We start from the raw sequence: 15622 nt of genomic DNA, 5'->3' as shown, positions 1-15622 counted from the left end.
CCGCGCAGAGTATTCTGGTCAGAAAAACAGAAAGAGTTTTACTGGGGTGATGCTTCTTTAAAGCAGGTTTTTTTGAACTAGATGAAAACTCTGAAATCTCTGGCGCTTTGTTTCAGGGCTGGAGATGTGTGTGTGTATTGCAGTGGGAGACCTTACAGCTGGGCAGCAGCACATGAGAGCTGAGACCCCCTGGCCTGTGGCTCCCTTCCTCTGGCCTTTTCCCAGGGGCCGCCAGCAGCAGTGCATGCCAGGGACTACACCTGCGCTGCCCAGCGTCCAGAGGAGCAGGACAGGTGCGGACAATGCCCCACCAGGGGAGCGCACTCACCTCCCCCACAGGGTGCCCCCAGCCGGCTTGCCTCCCCTGGCTGCCTGCTGTGGCATGCGGGGCCACCAGCGCCAGCCTAGAGCAGGAATCCCAGGTGCCAGCAGGAGCCCGGCTTACCAGCTGGGGGAGCACATTGCACCCCGCACTTCCATCATGGCTCTTGAACAGCTCCCTCCCTGCCCTCCCCCACAGCTTCTGCCCCTGCAGCGGTTCTCCCCACAGGGGGTGCTGGACGGTGCTGGGCTGCCCGGCCCTGTAGTTGGGGGCCCCTGAGCCAGGGCCCTGTGTGTTTAATTGTAAATCCACCTCTGCTCACTGCAGGGGCAGCCACTGGATGGTGTCAGACCCTTGTTTGCCAGGAGTCCTTTATTAGCAAATTTCTGTTCCCCAGGGAACTGGGCACTGCTAGACTGGGATCAAGTCACCCTTGAGCCTTCTCTTTGTGAAACTATAACAGATCCAGCTCCTGGACAGTCACTTACCCAGGGAAGAGCAGGGGGCCCCTCCCCGTGTCCTCTGACTGGTTGGTAGCTGGGCTTTATTAGGCCCCTGAATTCCCCTTGGCTTCAGAGCTAGGAGGGGCTTCTGGGTTCCTTGGGCATCCCCCAAGGCTGCCTGCTGGTTGGGGATGATGCTGCTGGCAGACAGGCCTGCCTGTGTCATCAGCCTGGCACCTGCTGGCCATGGCCGGGGATGCAGCAAAAAGGAATTACCTGAAAGGGCACAGTGAGGAGGAAATCTGTTCTATTGTCCCAGCCTGAAACAAAGCGACACAAGAAACACCTGGATGGGCCAATGGAGGGATATTGAGCTATTGACTCAACCTGCTGGTGGTGTATTGGTTTCTTAACAATCATTATGTGTATCCTGGTAGCTCAGAACCCCAGTCATGGGCCAGGCCCCCCCCTGTGCAAGGCGCTGTACATTTTATTGCTATTAGGTGTGTTACGGTAGCACCTAGGCACACCAGTCATGGGCCAGGCCCTCACTGTGCCAGGCACTGTACATTTTATTGCTATTAGGTGTATTATGGTAGCACGCAGGGCCGGCGCATCCATTTAGGCGACCTAGGCAATCGCCTAGGGCACCAGGATTATTGGGTGGTGGCATTTTGCTGGGGGGGCAGCAGGTGGCTCTGGTGGACCTGCCGCAGGCATGCCTGTGGAGGGTCCCCTGGTCCTGCGGCTCCGGTGGACCTCCCACGGACCAGCGGACCCTCCGCAGGAATGCCTGCGGCAGGTCCACCAGAGCCGCGGGACCAGTGTACGGGGCAGCGAAATGGCCGTCCGCCTGGGGCGCTAAAAACACTAGCGCTGGTCCTGGCAGCACCTAGCCATACTGGTGCTGGACCAGGCCCTCACTGTGCCAGGCGCTGTACATTTTATTGCTATTAGGTGTATTACAGTAGCACCTCAGTGCCCCAGTCTTGCTCCAGGCCCCCATGGCGTTAGGGGCTGTACAAAGAAGCCAGCAGCAGTTGGGAGTCATCATCCTCTGACACGTGCCAGCCACTGGACAGGGCCAAAGACCCACAGACACAGGGGACTTCCATTCCCCCTTATCTTGGGGCAGAATAAAGGGGTGGGAGCTCACACCACACAGCATTAACTGGGGGTTTGGGCCACAGGCACACTGGACCCATGCTGGAATCCCAGGGTCACAGCCTGAGCCCATCATTGGGAGATGGGGGAGCTGCCCTGGATGTAACTGACACAGTGATGCTGGCTGAGTCAGCTGAGAGCCTGAGCCCCTTGCTGTGAGAGCGGGAGCTGCCCCAGGCATCCCAATGAAATGCTGATTCCCAGTCCTACTGCTCCCGGGGCCCAGACAACCCCACCCCTGTGGAGGGCTCTGTGCAGAGCAGGAGAGGAAGAGCACTTGGAGTCAAGCCCCATGTGCCCATCGGCTGCTGCAGTAAACACTGGTCCCCTCAGCTATCCAGTGCCCCCACCTTGCTGGGGTGGAGCGAGGACCTTGGGTGTGGGAAGGGGAAATTCCCCGTTCTCCCTGGCCATTGCTGCTGCTCCCCTAAAGCTCAGGACTCTCTGTTGCGGGGGGGGGGTGTTGAATCTTGCAGCCCCATCCCCCATGAAGCCTGGTGAGCCCCTCACCAGTGGGGAGATAACAGGGGACCCCAAAAGAAACCCTAGACCTAGCCAGCTTCCCTACCCCTTCTCCCCAGGACTGTTTCTTCTCTGACCCACCTTCCCTCCCGCAGGAAATGCAGGGTCCAACAGGGAGCCAGACACAAAAGGGGGCAGGGTGTGGAGCTAGATAGATGGGGTGTGTGGGGATAGATGGACACAGGGGTGGATGGGGATGGATGGGTGTTTAGATGGGGTGGATAGATGGATGTTGGGAGGGATTGCTCAATGGATCAATCATTTTGGAGACTTTCCCACCCTACTCGAGGCTGGGGAGCAGGTGTAGGGGGGGACCTCATGCCCCACCCCAGTTCTGCATCCTCCAGCCCGTGGGGATGGAGGGGACTGGCAGGGGGACCCAGCCAGGGTTGCTACGGAAACCGAGCGCCCTTGGCCTGCTGGGAGCAGGGCTGGGAGTGAGCATGCCTGGTGCCGGGGAATGGGAGGAGACGGAGCCAGCCGGGCGGAGGAAGGACGGGGGAGGCTGGCGCCGGGCTGCAGCAGGGGCCGGAGTGGGCAGGGGCGCGCATTGCGGAGTGGGGGGCACAGACCCCCCCAGCAGGGAGGGGGGGCCGGCTGCATGCCGGGGAGGGAAGGGAGCAGCAGAGAGGTCAGACTAGATGATCATGATGGTCCCTTCTGGCCGTGAAGTCTATGAGTCTCTGAGATCTGCAGGGCACCGTCTTGCCTGGCACGGTGCCCCCTTCCTCTAGCACCGCCGTGGGGCCTGCCTCGCCGTGCAGGGTATCCACACCCTCCGGGGACCCCCCAGCGACCCCTCTCCACTGGGCGCCAGGCATGCCCGGGGACGCCGAGGAGATCACCCGTCTGCGCAAGCCCCGCTTCTCCTACGAGGAGAACCAGATCCTCATCCAGGAGGTGCGCGCCCACTACACCAAGCTGTATGGCACCCAGAGCCGGCAGGTGACGGTGGCTGAGCGCCGGCGCGTCTGGGAGGGCATCGCCGCCAAGATCAACGCCATCACCAGCTGGAAGCGGACGGGCCAGGAGGTGCAGAAGCGCTGGAATGACTTCAAGCGACGCACCAAGGAGAAGCTGGCGCGGGTGCCCCACTCCACCCAGGGCGCTGGGGGAGCAGCTGCCAGCGAGGAGACCTTCTCAGCGGAGGAGGAAACCATCTTTGCCATCCTGGGGCCCAGCGTGGTGATGGGGCCCGGTGGGGCGGAGCAGCACCCCACAGCCTTCAACCACAGATACCACCATGGCTCTGGTGAGTGCCCACCCTGGGACGGGACTGTGCCACCCATCGGTGGGCAGAGCCAACTCCCCCAACTACCACCAGAGCTCGGGGGGCTTGCTAACACTCTCTCATGGACCAGACAGTAATTAGGGGATTGGAGGGGGCAACTGGAGCTGTGTCGCCTCACGCGGGGCGGCCAAGCTAAGCACCGCGGGGTACAGTCAGAGCTGAGAGAGAGAGCCTGTCTGGGGCCAAGGGAAACCCAGCTGCTGTGGGGTGGGAGCTCAATAGGGGGTGCTCTCCCCTTGCAGTCAGTCCTGACCCCAATGTCCCAGTGCAGCACTAGGGGGTGCTGTGCTGCAGGGAGAGAGGTGGGGGCTCAGCAGGGGGCGCTCTCCCCCAGCAGTCACTGCTGACCCCAGTGGGGCACTAGGGGGCGCTGTGCTGCAGGGAGAGAGGTGGGGGCTCACCAGGGGGCGCTCTCCCCCAGCAGTCACTGCTGACCCCAGTGGGGCACTAGGGGGCGCTGTGCTGCAGGGAGAGAGGTGGGGGCTCAGCAGGGGGTGCTCTCCCCCAGCAGTCACTGCTGACCCCAGTTGGGCACTAGGGGACACTGTGCTGCAGGGAGAGGGGTTGGGGGCTCTGTCCCCTGGCAGCCAGCATCAGGCCCCCTGCGGTGTGAGGGGCTGCAGTGGGGCCCAGCAGGGGTGCGCACACAATCACTCACAGCGCCCCCTAGCACGACACTGGGACATGACAGAAACCTCGACTGACCCACTCAACAGGCTGGTTCCCCCTGAGCTCCACATGGGTGAGTTGAGCTTGGAGGGACTCATGCCATCTCTCAGAGGAGAGGGTCCTTCAGGGCACAGCTCGTTAATTAGTACTGACTGTGCTACCAACCTGCCCTGCCCCATCTTAGCTCCACTACCAGCTGGTGCCCGCTCTGGAATCAGAACCCAGAAGTTCTGTGCCCAGGTCATGGGGGAGGGGGTGCAGGGCATGGGAGGTGGTGGCAGTCAGCTCTATGAGGCAGCTGCTTGTCCTAGCAACAGGGCCCGTCCCCTCCAGGAGCCAAGCCGGATGGGGGACCTGGAGGCAACCCCAGCTCCAGGAGAACTTCATGAGGGCTAACCCCTGGGAGATGGAATGGGAGGGGTGGTTCTGCCTCCCTGCCCCCTGAGGGGAAGAGACCGGAGGGGACAGTCCCACCCACCACCACTGCTGAGAAACAGATCCTGCCCCTCCCGGGGGGACACACTTTGGGGAGTGACCTGCCCTCTGCCGAGAGCCCCCAGCCAACGCTCTCTCTTCTCTCTCCCTGCAGAGACGCTGGCCGGGGGCAAGGTCTCCTCGAGCCCCGAGCCCTCGGTCCAGCCCCCGTGTTGCGCCCTGGACGGGGTCCTGCTGCGGCCCAAGGAGCGCGACTCACCGGCACCCGCCTCAGCTGAGCCCTCTCTGCAAATTGTGAAGATGGCACCCTCGCCGGCCAGGCTAGGCCACCGGCCCCACCCAGGACACTCGCCCACGGAGCAGCCATGCAGGGAGCGGCTCCCGGGCTCTCTGCCTCCCCGCCGCCAGTGCCTGCGCCCTGAGCTGCCTCCGGAGCCCTCACTGGATCTCCTGGCTGCCCAGCGGGAGACGGCCGAGGCCATCCGCGACCTGACCTACACCGTGCACCACAGCCTGGACCGTCTCACCAACGTGGTAGCAGCCCTCCTGCCCCTCCTCCCGGCCCAGGGACCTGGCCTGGGCGCCGCCCGGGGGGGCCTCTTCCACCAGCAAGCGCCCATCAGCTCCCCACTGCCGGCGCCCCCTGCCAAGAGCCCACTCCCTGCCGAGACCTTCGCCACCAAGGTGGAAATGCCCCCTGAGCCGGTGGAGAATGCGGGACAATCCCAAGGGGACCTCCCCGCCGAAGCCTTGCCCTGCCACAGCTCCCCGCCACTGAAGCGAAGGAAGGGAATCCCCACTCGGAAGCGTAGGGGGCGCTGGAAGAATCTGTGACTCCCCAGAGCCTGGGGATCCCCCACAGTGGATCCTGCCCCCGAAAGTAGACGGGTGCAGGGCACCCGCCACAGGACAGCAAGAGTTCAATAACTCGAAGGGAAGTTCTCCTGAAGCCCTCCCTCCCATCCAATCGTCCCACACACCCCACGGCGCAGAGGACGCCCTATCTACTCCAACAGGGAGAGAGTCCCCCTCCGCCCCCGGGCTTTGCTACGATGAGCCAAACCCTGGCAAAAGGGCTGAATGTGTCTGCAGCTGGAAATCAGAGACTGCCACATCCTCTGCCCCAGCAATGCTGGTGCCCCACAATCCCAACCACAGGCCCCTGGGTTCCCCCCAGCTCAGCCGGTGCTGAGCCCAGCCCTGAGATCCCGCCCCCCAGCTCTGCCAGTGCCCCTCACTCCCAACCCATAGCCTCCTGCTAGCCCAGCCCTGGACTCCCCGCCAGCTATGCGGGTGCCCCTCACTCCCAACCTGCACCCCCCTGCCAGCCCAGCCATGCCCACCCCCCAGCTCTGCCAGTGCCCCTCACTCCCAACCCACAGGCTCCCCCCAGCTCTGCCATTGCTCCTCACTCCCGACCCACAGCCCCCTGCCAGCCCAGCCCTGGGCTCCCCCTCAGCTCTGCCAGTGCCCCTCACTCCCGACCCATAGCCCCCTGCTAGCCCAGCCCAGGGCTCCCCCCCAGCTCTGCTGGTGCCTCTCACTCCCGACCCACAGCCCCCTGCTAGCCCAGCCCTGGGCTTCCCCTGCCCCCAGCTCTGCCAGTGCCCCTCACTCCCGACCCATAGCCCCCTGCTAGCCCAGCCCTGGGCTCCCCCCCAGCTCCGTCGGTGCCTCTCACTCCCGACCCACAGCCCCCTGCTAGCCCAGCCCAGGGCTCCCCCCAACTCTGCCGGTGCCCCTCACTCCAGACCCACAGTCCATCTGCCACTCCTGTAATTGGCCAATGCCACTAAATGGTGGCCAGGCACAGGCAGGTTTATAAAATGGATAAACACTGTCCGGGAGTCGGGTGAGCTCCCCAACCCCCAGGGCAGGACAGAGCCCCAGAGCTGCCCAGGGCGGGGAGGGGCGATTGTTGCCTCCCTCCAGGGTCCCCCTTCATTCCCCCCGCCCCGATTTGTGTGTCTGTCTTGGTGCTGCCCTAGAGGGCTCCGACATCCCCCCCTCCCCGCTCCAAGGTCGGGATCTGTGTCCAGGCTTCATATCCCAGGCCTGGGTTCAGATCCAAAGTCCAGCCCAAGATTTGGGGTCCCTCTTGGGTCAGCGACAGACCACGGCGGGGAGGGGCTTTTATTCCCCTGCTACCGAGGCGGCGGGGAGCAAGGGGTTAATAGTCCCAAGAGTGCGTGGGGGGGGGCGTGATTTCAGCACACGTGACCAGAGGGGGGGTGTCAAATCTAACCCCTCCTTTCTGCGTCACATCCCCCTAAGGTCACCCCGGGGGGGGGGGCAGTGGCAGACACCCCAGGGCCCCGCCTGGGAAGGCGCCGCTGGGGGCTGCCCGTTCGCACCCCTTGGTCCAGAGCCCCCGCTCCCGGGACACGCAATAAACTATTTTCATACTGAACCCTGCGACCTGTGGGGCCTCTTCGGGGGGGGGGGTATTGGTGTATTCCCGCAGGTCCCCACTGCTCTCTCCAGGCAGTTCCCCCAGTATCACCCGCCCCCCCACGCCTCCATCCATCCCTCCCCCACCTCTCCCTCGCATGCGCTTCTCTCCATCTATCCCTACAACACCCCCATCCCTCTCCCCACACCCCTCAATCCATCTCTCTCCCTTCCCGCACCCCTCCCTCCCCCACTCCTCTATCCATCCCTCCCTGCTCCCCGAGACACCCCCCCTTCATCCATCCTTCCCCTACATCCCTCCCGACACCCTCCACCGCATCCATCCTTCTCTCCATCCCCCCACCCTTTCCTCCATCCCCTCCCTCACCCCTCAATCCATCTCTCTCCCTTCCCGCACCCCTCCCTCCCCCACTCCTCTATCCATCTCTCCTGCTCCCCGAGACCACCCCCTCTTCATCATCCCTCCCCCTACCACATCCCTCCCGACACCCCTCCACCCATCCATCCCCCTAACAACACCCTCCATCCATCCTCTCTCCATCCCCCCCATCCTTTCCTCCATCCCTCCCCCCACACTCCTCAATCCCATCTCTCTCTCCCTTCCCGCAACCCTCCCTCCCCCACTCCTCTATCCATCCATCCCTACTCCCCGAGGGACACCCCTCTTCATCCATCCCTCCCTACATCCCTCCGACACCCCTCACCCATCTCTCGTCCATCTATCCCTTACAACACCCCTCCATCCATCCCTCTCTCCCTCCCCCACCCTCCCGGTATGGCATCCCTCCCCCACCTGGGGGAGCCCTCAATCCATCTCTTTTCCCTTCCCCGATCCCCCTCCCTCCCCCACTCCTCTATCCATGGAAGAGGGATGGATGGAGGGGTGTTGTGAGGAGGGAATGGTGGAGGGGTTGCCCTCCCGAGGAGGTGCTCCCCCAGTCACTCCTTGGCTTCATCCATTCCTCCAACCCCCTCAACCATCCCTCTCGGGCGAGAGTCCATCTATCCCTACAACACCCCTCCACACCATCTCCAGCGATCTCTCCCCTTCCCATGAAGAGGGGGAGCCACCCCCGGATCCACCCATCCTCCCCCCTCAGGTCTATAAAGCCTCCATCCACCCCCAAACACCCCTCTAACCATTCCTCCATCCCCCACCCCTTTGTCCATCTATCCCCACACTCCCCCATCTATCCATCCCCCACCCCCTTTCTTTACTCCTCTCTCCACTACCCCACACATATGTCATTCCCAGCCCCAGCACGCCCCTGACCGGGGTATCTGGGCTCCAGCCCCTCCCAGGGACGGGGACTGCGGTTGCAGCGGACGGGCCGGTTCCCCCCTTGGGGGCCAGCCGTGGGGGGTCATACGCGGATGGATCCTCCCCCCTCCCCAGTTTCCCCAGGCTGGGGGCCGCGGGGCATTCTGGGAAGCGTAGTCCCTCTCACCCCCCCCGCGGCAGGACCGAGTTATTAACCCTTCCGGGGCTGGAGCCCAGCCAAGACGAGAGGGTTGGGGGCCGCCCCCTGCCAGGATCAAACCCGTCCTGAAGGGGGAGGGTGGAGGGGGAAGATGGAAAGAAAGATGGATGAGTGTGAAAGGACGGACGGACGGCAGAAGCTGGGTGCGAGCGGACAGCGCCTGGGGCAGGAGTGACTCTGAGCCCCCCAGGCACAGAAGAGGGAGGTTCTGTGTGTTTGGTGCCACGCGGTTCGCTGGGTCCCACCCCAGAGGTGGCTGCATTCAGGCCTCTATCCTGCCCCGCCTCTTGGAAGGTGCCCTTCGGACCCACCCCGTCCCCCTCCCATTTACTGCATGGCCCCCTCCCTGCCCCCATGCTGGGGCAAACCCTGGGGGCAGGCAGGGGGACTCCATAGGGGGTGCTCTCCCCATCCAGAGCCCCCAAGGGTAGCTCCAGCCCCTCAGCTGAGGCGGAGGGTGTGGGGGGGTGTCAAACCAACTGGGATTGGAGCGGGGAGCCCGTGGGTCGCTGCTATCACTGTGAGATCTGGTGGGGTCAGCCTCAGTGCGATGCGGAAGGTGGGGTGGGAGCTAGGATGCCTGAGTTCTATCTCTGGCTCTGGGTAAGGAGTAGGGTCTGATGGTTGGGGGGCAGGGGCTGGGAGCCAGGATGCCTGGGTTCTGTTCCTGACTTTGGGATGGGAATGGGATCTAGGCCCCGGCTCTGCCACTGACAGATGGTGCAGCACAAGGGGGCACTGCTAGGGCCGCCCGAGGAGTCGGGGGTGCTCTGGGTGCCGGCCAAGTTGGTGCCGCCGGCCGAGTGGGCCCCGGAGGAAGAGGAGGACGAGGAAGATGCCTGCTGGGCATCTGGATGGTCTCTCAGCGAGTTCGAGCTGAAGCTCTTCGTCGAGTACCCGTGCGGCTCGGGCAGCGTCTACGCCGGCGTCCTCGCCTTGGCCAAGCAGATGTTCCACGACTGGCTCAAGGACCCCGGCAAGGTGACTCTGGACAAATCCCTTTGCTGCGCTGGGTTTTGGTTTCCCCCCTTAGTATAACAAGACGGGGCAGGGAAATGGCCCTAAAACATTCATTAACCACATCCTGAGCCACCCTGGATGGTCTCTCACGAATGGCCCGTACTCCTGCAGGCGGCGGAAGGGGTCCAGCTGACGACCCCAGGCCAAGGGGTGGGTGGGGAGGACGGGTCCCAGCCAGGCCTGTGCCCCTTTAAGACGGCCCCGGCGGACGGGACTACATGTCCCAGCAGGCGCCGCGGCGGAGTTATGTAAGTTTCTCCATGAGCAGAGCAGCAGCCGCAGCAGCGGGCGGCGGGGCGGCGGGGCAGCGCGGATCGGGCCGCTCCTAGACTGCGCGGGGCCCTGCGCGGGGCGCGCAAGCGAGCCGGGCGCGCAAGGCAGCACCATGGCCGCGGTGCAGGCGTCCCGCCGGCAGTGGTGCTACTTGTGCGACCTGCCCAAGATGCCGTGGGCCATGATCTGGGATTTCAGCGAGGCCGTGTGCCGGGGCTGCGTGAACTTCGAAGGGGCCGATCGCATCGAGTTCCTCATCGAGACGGCGCGGCAGCTGAAGCGCAGCCACGCCATGCAGGACGCCCGCTCGCCGGGGCCCCAGGCCGTCAAGCATGCCAAGGACGGAGGGCCCCTGGACCGGGCCGGGCTGGAGCGCTACGAGCGGGCCCGGGGGCCCGGCGACTACACCCTCAGCCCCCGGTTGCCCAACGGCCTGGCCCGGGAGGAGGACGGGGGGCCCGAAGGCAGCCGGCAGAGCCCCACCGCCCGGCGGGCGCTGATGGGCCCCGTGCCACCCAGCCTGGGACTAATGGGGGCGCCGCAAGGCTTGCTGGCTGCCGTGTCGGGGTTGGGGGCCCGGGGCCCCAGCCTAGGCTTGGCGGCCGCCTCGCCCCTCCTGGGAGAACTGGGTAAGGCACGGGGCCCCTACGGCGGCGAGTACGAGAAGGAGAAGCAGCGCAACACGGAGTGCCTGGCTGAGCTGAGCGAGGCCTTGCGGGGCCGGGCGGAGGAGTGGCACAGCAAGCCCAAGGCAGTGCGGGAGCAGCTGCTGGCCCTCTCGGCCTGTGCCCCCTTCAATGTGCGCTTCAAGAAGGACCACGCGCTGGTGGGGCGCATCTTCGCCTTCGACGCCGCCCCTCGGCCCGGCTACGAGTTCGAGCTGAAGCTCTTTGTCGAGTACCCGTGCGGCTCGGGCAGCGTCTACGCCGGCGTCCTCGCCTTGGCCAAGCAGATGTTCCACGACTGCCTCAAGGACCCCGGCAAGGTGATCTCCTCTGGCTACAAGTACCTGGAGTATGAGAAGCGGCACGGCACCGGGGACTGGCGCCTGCTGGGAGAGCTCTTCACTGAGGGCGTCCGGTTCTTCCGGGACCCCCCGGCCCCCGAGGCCCTGCCCCAGCAGTTCCTAGACAGCAGCTGTGCCATGCTGCCCAGCGCCCTGGTGCGGGCCATGCCGCCCCGGGCAGTCATGCGGCGCCGCAAGGCCTCCCCAGAGCCGGAGGGCGAGGGGGGCGCGGCGGGCAAGCTGACGGGTGAGGAGCAGCAGCAGAGGCAGAACTGGCTTCCACAAGGGTCAGCTGGGATCTACTCACCGGGCATGGCCCACCTTGCCGCGCCCGCTGGCCAGGCCCCCGGCCCTGAGGGTGCCCTGCGCAACGACCCGTCGCCCATCACCGCACTGAAGAACGTCGCCGACACCCTGGGAGCCGGGCAGTCGCCGAAGGACGCCAATCCCGTCCACTCCACCACGGCCCGGCAAAACAGCGCCAGCCCTGCCTCGCCCGCCGCCTCGGCCCAGCACCGGCTGGTCCCACGCAACAGCGAGCCCGGGCAGGCATATTCCTCTTCCTCCGGGGCCCACTCGGCCGGCGGCACTGACTCGGCCGGCGCCCAGAGCACCCCCGACTCCTCGGGCGGCCCTAGCAGTGCCCCCTTGTGCTGCACCATCTGCCACGAGCGGCTGGAAGACACCCACTTTGTGCAGTGCCCGTCGGTGCCCAGCCACAAGTTCTGCTTCCCTTGTTCCCGTGATTTCATCAAAGCCCAGGGGGCGGCTGGCGAAGTCTATTGCCCCAGCGGGGAAAAGTGCCCCCTGGCCGGCTCCAACGTGCCCTGGGCCTTCATGCAGGGAGAAATCGCCACCATCTTGGCCGGAGACGTCAGAGTCAAAAAGGAGCGGGATCCATGAACCGAGAGCTGGGAGGGGGATCGTGGGGGGTATCCTGTCCCCCCCCCCCCCGCCTGTAATCTGGGAGGTCCCCCTTGCCTGTGATCTGGGGGTCCCCCGGCAGCACGAGGCCTCCGGAGTAACTGGCGCTACAATTAACTTATTGTCCTTTTTAACCTTTCCCAGTCGGGGGCCCTGTATATAATCTATTTTTTAATATTTCCATAGCAATCTTATATCTGAGGTCATATCTACATAACCAACGGGGGGGTATCACATGTGTGCTAGGGGGAGATGGGAGGGTTTGCTACATAGCAGCATAAGGGGGTTGTGGGGTGGGAGTGGTAAGGGGCGGAGCGAGGCCCAGACCCTCTTTTGGGGTCACCCTGGAGATGGAATCTCTCTGTTCTGCCCCAGAGGGTATGCAACTGGGGCAGGGACTCCCTGCCTGTCTGTTCACATGTCTCAGGCTGGCAAGCCGTCACCCCTGAGGGGAGGGTGCTGTGTGTTAATCTCCATGGCCTACTGGGGCTGTGGCTCCTGCCGGTCGTGGGAAGCGGCTGAGAACCAGCAAACTTGCTCCATGCAAATTGGGGAGAGGGGCAGGGAGAGGGATATGAGCTTTGCCTGTCATGGACCTGGGTCTGGATCGGAGCTGGCACCTGCTAGAGGGGAAGGGCCTCATATCCCATCCCCTGCGTGCTCTGCCAGGGGGGCAGTCTGGGCCTTGGGGCCAGGCTCTGGGCACCTTGTTTAGCAGCTTAGTTCCTGGCATTCTGGGTTCCAAGGTTTGGGGAACTCTCCCCCTAGGCCCTCTTGTGGGTTCCCTAGTGGAGCCCATAAGGGGGCCCTCCTCCTTGGGGAGAGCAGCACAAGGACCCTGGGAGTAGAAAGTCAGAGGGGAAGGGTGACCAGCTGTGCCAGTCTGCTCACTCTTGAACCGCAGCCCCTGCCTAGTCCAGCCTCTGCTGGTGCCCCTCACTGCTAATCCACAGCCCTTGCCATCCCAGGTCTGCTGGTGCCCGGCCTGACCCACAGCTCCCTGCTCCCCCACCTTCTAGCCCAGCTCTGTTTCCCCCGCCCCCCAGGTCTGCTGGTGCCCCTCACCCCTGACCTGCAGCCCCCTGCTAGCCCAGCCCTGGGCTCCCGCCCACCTCTACCGGTGCCCCTGCTGACCCACAGTCCCCTGCTCCCCCTCTTCTAGCCCAGGCCTGCTCCCTCCCCCCCCAGCTCTGCCAGTACCCCTCACTCCCGACCCGCAGTCCCTTGCTAGGCCAGCCCTGGGCTCCCCCACCGGTTTGGCTGATGCCCCTCGAGCCTGACTAGGAGCCATGAACAGAGGTTACGTGGCTGCATGGTGTGGATGGGGGAGTGAACGAGACCCGCCAGCCTAATGTCACATGAGCCCTCAGTAGCGCTCAGAGTAAACAGCTAAGCCCGCAGCGAGAACTAGCTCCTATCCCCCCCCTAGCCCCCGATACTCAGGTGCCAGTGCACAACCAGTCCCCACTAGTTCTTTTGAGCAGGGGGGCTGTGAGTCAGGACTCCTGAGTTCAAAAAGCTGGGAAGACTGCTCTGGAGAGATTGGGGGTTCCTGTTGTTTGAACAGGGGACCCCCAGCTTCCTTGGCCAGAGGAACCGGGTTGAGGGGAGATGGGGTTGATTTTTAGTAGGGCCTACCATTATTGTTGTTCTGATTGTAGGATCCAGCTGTTTGGGGGGAGGAGGCTGGCAGCCAGGACTCCTGGGTTCTATCCCCAGCTTGGGGAGGGGAATGGGACTAGTGGTTAGAGCAGGGGGCTGGAACCCAGGATGCTTGGGCTCTATCCCTGGGGAGAGGAGTGGGGTCTAGTGGTTAGAGCAGGGGGCTGGGAGCCAGGGCACCAGTGTACTATCCAAGGCTTTGCTACAAGTTTGCCGTGCAGCTGTGGGCTGGACACTTCAACATTCTGTGCCTCAGTTTCCTTCTGCAAAGTTGGGAGGCTGGCCCTGTAACTGCTCAGCCAGCCTAGGGCTGGGATGTTGCCCTTTCATCAGTGCTCCTCTTTCAGAGCCCCCCAGGGGCACCCCGAATCCCCATGACAACAAAGATCCTTATGCAGTCCTACAATAACAAGGACAAAAGTCATAAACAGTGGGGAGAAGGAAGAGGAGCAGTTCCGTGGGTGGCCCCTCCCCACCCTGCCCTGCCCGGCCTGCTTCCCCTTTAAGGGGTCCTTGCTGATTTCCACCCCAGCCGCTGGATTTCTATCATAGGCGATGAGCTTTCCTTGGGGGGCAGCGCAGCGACCTGAGATGGCTGGACATGCCAGGGAGCTGGGAATAAGGGGGGGGGGGAGAGAAAAGTGCCTAGACCCTGGTTTCCGTGGGGGCCCCCCACGGACCCCATGTTCCCTGGTGCAGGGGAATTTTCATACCAAAATGCTGAGCAGGTGCACATGGAAATTGGGCCATGGCCGGGGGACTGTGTGCTGGGGGCACCCTGGGGTGTGTGTGGGGCAAAGGTAGAAAGGATCCAGGAAGGGGAATAGATTCCCCCTGTTTTAACTGCCCCGTGGATCTGTCTCCACCTGGCTTGGGGGCCCCATGGGGCTGTGCCTTGGCTAGGAGGTTATTTCGGCAGAGATTCTTGGGTGAGGGGGTCCCACTGAGTCTCCCCGCCGTGCCTGGACCCAGCGGGATGGACCAGGGCATGGGGGCAATGGGGGAGCAGGGGTGGGGTGGGGGGAGTGTAGGACATGCGGGTGTCTGGGGGGGGGATGCTCCCAGGTTCGGGCACCTCAGTGGGGGAGAAGGGGGAGATCAAATCAGTTTGTGATTCTCTTTGTTTTTTGTCAATAAACTGATTCTTCTGTTTGTTTTTGTTTAAAGAGCAGGTTGGCTGGTTCTTGGGGGTAGCAGGATGGGGGGTAGGAGGATGTGGGGGGTGAAGAAGAAGCTGGGAACACCCTTATCTTGTGCCTGGGATATGTTCAGTTTTAAGGAGCTGGAGAGGGGGTGTTTGCATGGGAGTCCCTCAAGGGGGAAATTCCAGGTGCTGCTGGGAGCAGCGTGAGGCCTCAGCAGGGGGCGCTCTCCCCTGCCAGCCCCAATCCTCTGGGGCAGCGCTATTGGGCACTGTGCTGCAGGGAGTGGGACAGACTCAAGGGTTAGTGCACAGGGCTGGGAGTCAGGACTCCTGGGTTCTGTTGCCAAGTCAGCAACTGACCTGCTCTGAGCTGGGCGAGTCCCTTCTGCCCTCTGGGTCTCGTGGGCCCATCTGCCCTGGGGGCTGTTCTGAGCATGAAGATCCTAGAATCCCAGGGCAGCTTTGGCCCCTCCCCATACTGGGACAGCACATGGGGCCTGCCCCCCATTTACCCCAATCCTTCTTGGGCCCAGGGCTAGGAAATCTGGTAATGTTTGGTGCCAGCAGGACAGACCTGTGGCCTGACACCCCCCCAGGTTCCCATTCACTGCCCCTGCTCGGGAAGGACCCCCGCAGCTTGTTCAGAGTTTGGGTGGGCGAGGGGGCTCTGAGTTGAGCCTGTGGCAGGGGGTTGGGATGCAGAATGGGGGTGCGGCCTCTGAGAGTGAGTTTGGGTCAGGGAGGCGTTCTGGGCTGAGCCTGTGGCAGGGGGTTGGTGTGTGGGAGGGGGTGTGGGTTCTGGGGTGGGGCCAGAAATGAGGGGTTCAGGGTGCGGGAGGGGGCTCTAGGCTGGG

General features: G+C 63.7%; 2 protein-coding genes across 2 annotated transcripts; both read left to right on the top strand.

Moving 5' to 3' along the window:
• The first annotated feature begins 2788 nt into the window (after positions 1–2788).
• Positions 2789–5704, top strand: MYPOP (Myb related transcription factor, partner of profilin). Its single transcript, XM_032797992.2, has 2 exons — positions 2789–3703; positions 5001–5704. Exons 1-2 carry the CDS (start codon positions 3271–3273, stop codon positions 5678–5680), a joined length of 1113 nt encoding a protein of 370 aa, XP_032653883.1. The 5' UTR covers positions 2789–3270; the 3' UTR covers positions 5681–5704.
• A 4343-nt stretch (positions 5705–10047) lies between these two features.
• Positions 10048–14792, top strand: IRF2BP1 (interferon regulatory factor 2 binding protein 1). The gene has a single exon (XM_032797988.2). It carries the CDS (start codon positions 10145–10147, stop codon positions 11939–11941), a length of 1797 nt encoding a protein of 598 aa, XP_032653879.1. The 5' UTR covers positions 10048–10144; the 3' UTR covers positions 11942–14792.
• The last annotated feature ends 830 nt before the right edge of the window (positions 14793–15622 follow it).

Source organism: Chelonoidis abingdonii, chromosome 11 (genome assembly GCF_003597395.2).
Source record: "Chelonoidis abingdonii isolate Lonesome George chromosome 11, CheloAbing_2.0, whole genome shotgun sequence".
In the NCBI taxonomy this organism is placed as follows: domain Eukaryota; kingdom Metazoa; phylum Chordata; order Testudines; family Testudinidae; genus Chelonoidis; species Chelonoidis abingdonii.
The sequence above is the reverse complement of the archived record's forward strand: the minus strand, read 5'-3'. Positions and strand labels throughout refer to the sequence as shown.